Source organism: Chaetura pelagica, unplaced genomic scaffold (genome assembly GCF_000747805.2).
Source record: "Chaetura pelagica isolate M959 unplaced genomic scaffold, ChaPel_1.0 scaffold444, whole genome shotgun sequence".
Lineage (NCBI taxonomy): Eukaryota > Metazoa > Chordata > Aves > Apodiformes > Apodidae > Chaetura > Chaetura pelagica.
The window spans coordinates 361507-371736 of record NW_009952979.1 but is presented as its reverse complement, the minus strand read 5'-3'; the positions used below and the strand labels follow the sequence as shown (position 1 = coordinate 371736).

Sequence of the window (10230 nt, the reverse complement as noted above, 5' to 3'; positions counted from 1 at the left end):
GTTAATTGCACTAGTATTTGAAAAATTGAACAAATGGCTTCATAACTACGACTTAATAAGTTTTGTTGTTTCATGTGAAATCCATCTGTCAAGCCACACTGCTATCACTATGGCTTATATTCCAGATCCTGTCAGCATGTACCAAAAAAAATGCCTGTTATAATATTATCTGCCAGGGAAAGGGAAAAAAAAAGGTTATATTTTTCCCTTTCCTGCCACTTTTTATTGAGCTTACTGAAACCGTTCTGAGCAGCGGATGTTAAGCTTCTACTTGAGTGGAAATAGAATCTTTCTACAGCTGGAATTCTCTCTAAGGCACATAGCACTTGTTTTCAGTAATCTATAATACGGAGATCCTGATTGTAAAATACTACACTATTAGATGTTATTATTCTACATTTTTTACCCCACCCAGGAATTGTTTTTATGTTATTTTTCTTGAAAATATATTGTAAAGGGATTTTTGGAGGCAAGATGGAATAGGTAATCAATAGTAGAAAAAGAAACACAATCACAAAGTAACTCAATAATGTTGGCTTTGTTATCAGGTTAGATCTTGATTCTTCCACGTGACTGGACTAGGAGGAGATGTAATATTTCTGTTTTTAAAGGCAACTTAAAAGGGCTTAATTTTTATTCTGGTGTAAAGCAAGAATCAAAATGTTTAAACCTCATAGCAAAGGAGACTTTTGCTATCTGGCTAGCTGTAGCTGTTAGCTGGTGATGTCTCTGACTGTTTCTGAATCTTTAGCACTAGAGCAGATCCTCAGCTGATGTCAGCTTGTTTAGTCTCGTGACATATGGTAATCAATTCTGACAATCTCAGAGAATGGTGGAATGGTAACCAGAATTAAATGTTTTAAAAAAATTTGAGAATGGATTTAAACAGGCTGAAAAATATCTCTAAATATCTCTATATATCTAAATATCTCTAAATTTAATTAATACATTGATGACATAGGTGTGGGCTCTTTTGCAAATGCTTATGTTGCCTTTCTCAGGCCCACTGGTCCTGTTTGACCACTGTAGATTATGGCCTTGCAATGGGGGTCTTAATATCCTCTTCTGAGTAGATTTTACCCTTTTGCCCTAAGGAGCAAGAGCTTTTTGAGGGATTACTTTTTTTTGCCTTTTTTTTTTTTTTTCTTGAATTGGAATCCTTAATTTGAGTTCTCATCTCTGACTGGTGGATGGCTGTGGTCTTAAAAAAAACCCAACAGTGTCTACATTTTCAAGTGAGATTTTGGTTCAGCTGCTCTTTTCCTGTGGTCTGTCATTGCTTTTCCAAAGAAAATTTTTGTCTGGATAATGGAGTTAAACTTACTTCCTTGAGCAGCTGAGATGTAACTACCCTGAAAGAAGAGTCACCCAGCTCCACATCTTTGTATGGCAGTACAGTTCAGTAATACAGACCACACAAACCCATCTACATTCATAGTGTCAAGTGATTGTCTGCATGGATTTGCACATCACTTCTGTGTAGGAAAAATTTGGTAAATAAAGTTCTTTGTTTCTTTCAGGATGTTTTGTAGTCTTGATGCCTAATTAATGCATCATTTTGGGTACTAATTTCAAGGAGTTGACAGAACAAACAGAGCTGATAGCCGTTTCTTATTGCAAAGATAATTATAGCCTGTCTGCTTGACCATGTTGCACTTGCAGCTTTGCTGGAGTGAACTGGAGTGAATTTGAAATTAATCAAATGTTTGGATTTTCTTAATGGCATGTGTGTGATTGACTGTGGGCCTTCCTCCTCTATGCTGAGCACTATAGAAGATTCAACACAGTGGTAGAAACCAAGAGGAAAAAAAGTGCAATTTTTCTTTTGTTTCTCCTTGTTTATTGCAGGACTCACATCACTGAAATCTGTAGCTACACTTAGTTAAAACAGTCTAAAGATGATTGAGAGGCACCTGAGAAAGTTTCTAAAATTAAACAGTGTTCATTACAAATAGCTAAAAATGGAGAGAAAACAGAGTCGTTAAGTCTAATGATTTTCTTATGACAAATACCAGCCTTGGAAAAGATTAGTACATTCACTAGATTTTATGCACCTGAATTAGTTGTAGAATTACACCACTAAAACACTGTCTGACACACTGTACAATTGCTGAACTCAATTTTGAGTGGTGCTACATAGCAATTACCTTTCAAATATGTTACTGTCTCTTTTAATGACAGCAAAGGGAAACTCAATTCAGTTTGTTCCACTGAATCAGGGAAATTAAAAGGTAGCACTAAATAATTTTCCAATTAGTTTTCAAACTGAGTATTTTGTTTTAAAAATGAGTATTCGGTCCAAATATGAGACCAAAGTTGCCTTTAAATTCCTTCTAATAGATCTGTCAAGTGGGTATTTTATATGTAACTCAGGTGAACCTCAAGCTCTTGCCTGGTGTGAATGTGGATTTTTTTAAATCTGTCTGGCTCTTTTATTTATAAACTTGATTGTTAATAGTAAAGGTCTGAGTGCGCTTGAGTTAGTGTTTCTGAGAGATCTCAGATGTGGGTGTCCATTGCCTTCCAGGTGGCTAGTCAGGCCTTGGGAGCTCCTTCTTGCTTGCCTACTTAGGCATGAATATTAGCCTTTGTGTTGCATTGATACACACTGAACAGTGCAGCTGGGGCAGTTTCACAGCTCTGATAATAAATTACTTAGTACCTTTATTCCCTCCTCAGTTCATTCTATCAAGTCACCTCTTTTTTCTTCAGCACACACAACTATGGATATTTCTGTCTACTGAATACGTATCTGTCATTGTTGATTAATTGCTTGATAAGTTCCAACAAACAGAGAAACAGAGATAAAGAACATAATAGTATGTACTTCTGACACCAGCTGGAAGATTTGGTCTGTGAGATTTAAGTAGTAATATATTATTTTCTAATTGTTTAACTTAAGTCTGTTTGAAATTAGTTTTTCAGAAATAATACTATGTGTGAAGGTTGTACCAACTAACAAAAAAAATTTGCCCATGAAAATGCAGTGGCTAGATTTTTCAGTTACTGCTAACTCTGTTTTTTGTTTGTGTTTTTTTTTTAACTACAGAAAGTGAGTGAAAAAGTAGGAGGTGCAGAAGGAACCAAGCTAGATGATGACTTCAAAGAAATGGAAAGGGTAAGTCTAACTACAGATGTATATATTCAATATCACAATTAATTTTTCCTTCCTAGGAGAGGAATTTCAAAGCGTTTGTCCTGGCATCAATTGAGTAATTTTGAGACTTAACTTTTATTCAGCAGGGCTGAGCTTTCAATTTCTTATTTGTTTTGGTTTTCTAAGCAAAGCATACATAATAAGTGGCAGTCTTTATAATACCAGTATTTAAATCACGGATTGAGGCTGATGTCAACTAAAAATAAGTTTCAGTTAAACCATTGTACAGGCTCTCTAGACAGAATCATAGAATAGTAGGTTGAAGGGACATCAAAGATCAAGCTTTCTCTGCAAAAACACAGTATAGGCAAGATGGCCCAGCACTCTGTCCAGCTAGGTCTTAAAAGTGTCCAATGTTGGGAAATCCTCCACTTACCAGGGGAGATTATTTCAATGGTTGACTGTGAAAAAAATTTCCTCTTGTATCCAATAGGAGTCTTCCCTGGAGTAATGGGGGAGTGACTCTTGTAAAATGGGAGTCTCCGTCTTCTTTGTAGCCACCCCTGAAATCCTGGAACATGGTGATGAGCCCCTAAGCCTTCATTTATCCAGGCTGAGCAGACCTACCTCTCTCAGCCTTTCCTTGTATGTCAGGGTCCCCAGTCCTTGATCATCTTTGTGGCCTTTCTATGGAACCTCTCAAGCCTGTCCACTGTTCTTTTGTATATTGGCACCAGAAATGAACACAGTGTTCCAGGTGTGGTCTGACAAGTGCTAAGTAGGGCAGGATTATGACTTCTTTATCTCTGCTTTTCATGCCCTTGTTGATGCAGCCCAGCATTCCATTGTCTTTCTTTGCTGCTGCAGCTGACTAATACTGAACTTGTTGTCCACCAGAAAATGGTATCATCAGAAAACTCAATTACAGTACACTTGATCACATCATCCAGATCACTCATTAAGATCTTAAACAGCGTTGGACCCAATATCAATCTCTGGGAGACCACACTTGTGATAAGGTGCCAGTATGAAAAGGAGCTATTTACCACCATGCTCTGGGTGCAGCCTGTGAGCCAGTTTCCCACCCACAGTCCACAGTCCACAGTCCACTTGCCTAGGCCATAAGGAATCAGTTTCTCTAGGAGGAGGCTGTGGGCATCTCCATGAAAAGCCTTGGAGAAATCCAAGTAGAAAATGTCCACCATTCACCCCAGATCAACTGAACAGGTTACTTTATTATAGAAGGCATTCAGGTTTGTCAAGTATGATTTGCCCTTGGTGAATCTGCACTGGCTTTTCCTCAGTCACTTACTTAATTTGACTTGTGGTAGCCCCTAGGAAGATTTGTTCCATAACTTTCCCAGCGACTGAAGTAAGACTGATGAGCCTAAAATCAACTGGATCCTCCTTTAAGACCTCCTTGTAGATGGGGGTGACATTAGCCTTCTTCCAGTCTTCTGGATCATGCCCTGATCTCCACCACTTGTCAGAGATTATGGAGAGCAACCTCACAATGACATCAGCTGTCTTAACACCCTCGTATGGATAACGTCATAGGGCCCAGCAATTTGTAGAGCTGAAGCTCATGCAGTAGTTCACATACTAACTCTTCCTTCCTTCACTGATGGTTGGTCAGTGTTTGCACTGACCTGGATTTTTGTTCCACAGGCCTGGGGCCCAACAGTGCTGGTCAAGGCAGGGATGAAGGAAGTGTTGAGAACCTCTGCCTTTTCAGTGTTGTTGGTGACTGGTTCACCTCTCCTGCTTAACAGCAGACCAGTATTTTCCTTGTTTCTGCTTGTTGTTTATGTGCCTGAAGAACCCTTTTTTGTAGTTTTTGACATCTCTGGCCAATTTCAGTTTGAGCTGAGCTTTTGCTTTTGTAGCTGCATCTCTGCACACCTTGACATTGCCCTTGTAGTTCTCAATGGGTATTAATCCCCTTTTTTATCTCTGGTGTGCTTTTCTTTGGTTTGAACAGACTCAGAAGCTTGTAGCTAAGACAATGGAATCTCTAGCTCTGCCTGCTTTCCTTACCTTTAAAGGGGCGAACCTTTTTTGTGCTTTGGAGCGCTCACTACCTCTTTTATCCTCCATAGAAGCTTCCCATGAAACCCCTCCCAACTGAGCTCTGAGTGAGCTGAAGTTTGCTATTCTCGAATCCAAAAACTTTGTCTTACTATTAAGCTTCAGCATGCTCAGGAGGATCCCAAACTCCACAATATTGTGATCAATGCGGCCAAGGCTGTCACTAACTGAGATGTTACAGCAGAGAAAGTCTATCTACAATGGCAAAGGGTATCTGTAATTCTCAGTTCTTTGACCATGAATCAAGAGAAGTAACAGGTGTCTGCTGGATGTGGTTGACAATGCATTGGAATATTCATTCATAGGTTCAGAGGTCCTGTTGGGAAGCCTCCACTGGCAAAGAGCCTTCCAACAAACTGCTTGGTGAGGCTGGCAGGGATAGCAGTGAGTGTTTCTATGAAGGGGCAGGGAGGAGGAAGGAGCCACAAATGAGTGTATTCCAGTTGAAAGGATCAGTAGAGGCAGTTTTCTTTCTGGCTTTGACTTCAAAGGTAAAGTCTTGTAACACAAGCTACTTCTAGGTATTTGTAGGGTACATATCTGATATGTAACTCCTATCAAGAGAAAAGCTTGGATAGAAAATAGAGAAGGTCATATCCTTTGTACTTCTCACAGAGGAAGTGCTGCAGAGTTGGTTTCTCCCTTCTGCCTAGCTGCTCTTTGAATGTGCTACAAGTCTAGGCACTGCCGTCAAAACTGGAAGATGCTAGTGAAGATTAAGAAATCTGATGGAAGGTTTAGATTAACAAATAGGACATTGCAGCAGCCAGGGGTGAGCCCCATGTAGTGCTCATGGGCAACATGGTTTGGCAGCCCAGGAGACAGGAGCACTGAGAGTTGAGAAGAGAATGGAGCAAACTCATCAGTTGCCTCCACATTTCCCACCTGACTCCATGTCCCTTGCCAGCTTTTCTGCAGGCAGTGGACATGCCCCTCCTGCCTATCCCCAGTGTTCTGTTCTCTGGCTCCCACACCCCTCTGCAGCCTTCTAGCTATTTCTGGGCTCCCTACCAGGTTGTTCAGCTACTCACTCACCCAGGACTAGCAGATCTCTTCTGCTTCTTTGTGTAAAGCATAGAGCAAGACCTGGCAGATGGCACTGGCAACAGGAAACAGGAAAGAGGTCAGTCACAGCATGCTGCAACCCACCTAGCTCAGGTGTTCTTTTTTAAAATAGGATCTTGTCATTTTGTTAACGTAGTCCACCCTGTGGGACACAAGCTGCCCTGTAGAGAAATGCAATGTGTCTTCATAAACGTAGAGTATAAGACAGGTTATGGGGATCCCCACATCTGCCAAAGCATCCTTTTTTCTCTGAGACTTGAATTCTGAGAGTACACACAGTAGTTGTCTCCTTTGCCATATGCAGCTTAGGAAGCTGATGCACAGTAGTTCTTAAGAAAGCAAGAATTCATATTACAGCAGAATAAAGTAATGCTAGTCAGTTCTAAGAATTTTCAATTCCTAAATATAAAATAATTATTCATGGAGTTAACCAGGGGAAATAAATGGTCAGTGTGCCCATGCTGATAGGTTTCTGGAAACTGAGGATACCTATACTTCCTTACCCCTATTTTACAAGACCTCACTCTGCAAGAGGTAGATATCCCATTTTATCATTGTTGGTTTGTTTTGACTGACATCTGCTTTCCCCTCATTTTGCCAGTTATTAGATAATCAAAGATGGCTAATTCTTCAAGTAGTTTTCAGAGGCCATTCAATCTAAAAGTTTTCCCTGTTGTTGATGCTTCCCAGGGTGATATAAAGTATCAGCACAGTACAAGGAATTGTACACATCTGAGGTACTCTGTACTAATGGCCTAGCTTGAGAGTGGATCTGCTGTAAATTAAAATAATGAACTCCTGCTTTGGTAGTTTACCATGTATTATTACCCTACTGGTACCAGGCCTGTTCTTAGCAACTAAAGTAAAATTATAAGAATTTATAAAATGAAAAAGATGAGAGAAAAACATCTTCCTTTTGTCTAACATCTTTTTTGTATGTGTCTTTTTGTTTAACTCTCTGTCCTGTAGAAAGTGGATGTTACCAGCAGGGCAGTTATGGAAATAATGGCAAAGACGATAGAGTATCTTCAACCCAATCCAGGTAATGTAGTTTCACAGTCTCACAGTACTTGCTTTTTTAAAATACTCTTTCTCACTACTATGTATCCTGACAGATCTCATCCTCACTGGTGCAGTTAAGATGAACACAAAATTGGTGAAGTTATGGTGAAGTTAAAGACAAAGATGGTTTCTGTGATAGGCTGTGAGCATGAGGGGCTCCCTGAAGCAGACTGGGCATCTGCCTGTGGATTCCTTGGGGGTAGCAGTGCTGGGCCTGACAGCCAGGGCCCATCCCACTGCTCCAGCCAGGAGCTGGGCAGCCAAAGTGCACTGGGACAGAAGCAGCTGTGGGCTTCAGGCACCTCTCTGGATATGGAGAAGGGACTAGGCCAGGCAATCATCCCACTGGTGGAGATCAGGAGCAGGCACAGTTAGGGTGTCTGCATCAGAGGTTGCTTTCTCCTGTATCATAGAATCATAGAATCATAGAATCATAGAATCATAGAATCATAGAATCATAGAATCATAGAATCATAGAATCATAGAATCATAGAATCATAGAATCATAGAATCATAGAATCATAGAATCATAGAATCATAGAATCATAGAATCATAGAATCATAGAATCATAGAATCATAGAATCATAGAATCATAGAATCATAGAATCATAGAATCTTAGGGGCTGGAAGGGACCTCGAGAGATCATCTAGTCCAACCCCCCTGCCAGAGCAGGGTCACCTAGAGTACATCACACAGGAACTCATCCAGGTGGGTTTTGAATGTCTCCAGTGAGGGAGACTCCACAACCTCCCTGGGCAGTCTGTTCCAGTGCTCTGTCACTCTTACAGTAAAAAAATTTTTTCGGATATTCACCTTGAACCTCCTATGCTCCAATTTACACCCATTACCCCTTGTCCTATCACTGGTCATCACTGAGAAAAGCCTAACTCCGTCCCCCTGACACTCACCCCTTACATATTTGTAAACATTGATGAGGTCACCCCTCAGTCTCCTTTTCTCCAAGCTAAAGAGACCCAGCTCCCTCAGCCTTTCCTCATAAGGGAGATGTTCCACTCCCTTCATCATCTTCGTAGCTCTGCGCTGGACTCTTTCGAGCAGTTCCCTGTCCTTTTTGAACTGAGGGGCCCAGAACTGGACACAATACTCCAGATGTGGCCTCACCAATGCAGAATAGAGGGGGAGGAGAACCTCTCTTGACCTACTAACCACACCCTTTCTAATGCACCCCAGGATGCCATTGGCCTTCTTGGCCACAAGGGCACATTGCTGGCTCATGGTCATCCTCCTGTCTACCAGGACCCCCAGGTCTCTTTCACCTACACTACTCTCCAGCAGGTCAGCCCCCAACCTGTACTGGGACATGGTGTTGTTCTTCCCCAAATGTAAAACTCTGCACTTCCCCTTGTTGAATTTCATCATGTTTCTCCCCGCCCAACTCTCCAACCTATCTAAGTCTCTCTGAATGGCAGCACAGACTGTAGTTCCAGTCACTAACCCTATGTGAGGGAAAAGGACCAGACAGTCCTTTCAGACCATGAGAATAAAGACGAGGTTCTGAAGCAACTTCCTCCAGGTCACAGGAGGAAACGAAACAATACCTTTCACCTCTAGCTGTTTCTCATCCTCATTATTAGAGTTACTACAAAAGAGAGCATGCAAAAGAGCTGTTGATGCTGAACTAGAGAAAAGTGCACAGGAACAGACAAAATCAGAGATGACTAAATTGAACCTTCAAAATAAAAATAAATGGTTGGTTTCCATGGGAAAATGAAAGAAAGGCTTTGTGATTGGGCTCATTCAGAACTTTATGCTCCTCTCTTGCCAGAGAATTGTTACAGGGAGGGATGTCCTGGAGTTGTTATAATCAAGTAAACCATTAAATTAAAAATCTTCAAGATTTTCATGGTGATCTAAGAACATAAGGGTTTTGTTACTTGCATAAGTCAATGTCAACTTCACTGGTGGGGTCAATGGATTTCTGCTTGTGCAAAATTAGCTTGAAGGCAAAATGAAGCCATCTGCCTACTGCAAATGTCTTAGAGTTTCTTGGAAATACAGACCAAATTCACTCATTCACTGTGAAGAATTTATTTCCTAATAGCTGGAAACAAATTTGAACCAGTGTGAAATATTTTAACTGCAGTGTGGTAGGATGAAGGATCGTTGCTGGTATAGCTTAATTGGTGATATTTTTATGTTAAACCACAGAGGAAGGGAGTATAATTTGATGATGCTGCCAGTGGATTGTAAAAAAGGAGGAAAAATATTTACAAGTTCAAGAACTGCTAGAGAGAAAATACTGATGACTAGAACAGTTTCTGTGTCAACAGATAAAACATTGTTTATTACTTGAGTCCACAGCTTCATTGGTCGTCATCAACAAGCACTCTGCAGGAACAGCAGTAGGATTGGCAAACACAGGGCAAGTGATAAAATTGTTAACTAATGTGAAGCTGCAGTTGTGCAACATTGTATAGGATGAGTAATATGCTTTGGTTGTTTAGTGCTTCTCTGGCTGCCTTCCTGCCACATCTGAGTGGTTATGATTGTGGTGAATCATGAAAGAGACTCACAGCAACAACAGTGAGCAAAATTTCTGGAAGTATCTAAGAGTGTTTTCAGGCACCTCAGGCTGATGTAAGTTTGGAGTGCTGCAAGAAAGAGCTGTTTCCATACTCTGGCTATACATCACTTCATCTGCTTGTGGCATGTGTGAGTAGGATCAGAAGATTAAAATTATGATAGGCAGGAGGAAGATTTACTTTCCTGCATATCAAATGTGAGCATATTATTCATTCCACAAGTGGGCAGCAGTAGCAATTGGAGTAAGAGGAAAGGAGGACAGACACTTTTCAGCTCTCACCTGATCTTTTATGAAAAAAAGCCTCCCTATAGTGAGAAGATTTGCATGGAAAATTAATTTTTACTTAAATATAATTTTTAAAAATTATCTTT

At 40.6% G+C, this 10230-nt stretch overlaps 1 protein-coding gene across 1 annotated transcript in view; it reads left to right on the top strand.

Annotated features, from left to right (window-relative positions):
- The first annotated feature begins 3053 nt into the window (after positions 1 to 3053).
- Positions 3054 to 10230, top strand: part of SH3GL2 (SH3-domain GRB2-like 2) — a 26246-nt gene continuing 19069 nt past the window's right edge. Inside the window, exons 1-2 of the mRNA XM_009996386.1 lie at positions 3054 to 3118; positions 7220 to 7292. Coding sequence (XP_009994688.1) covers positions 3110 to 3118; positions 7220 to 7292 — 82 coding nt within the window. The 5' untranslated portion in view covers positions 3054 to 3109. The remainder of the gene's footprint in view (positions 3119 to 7219; positions 7293 to 10230) is intronic.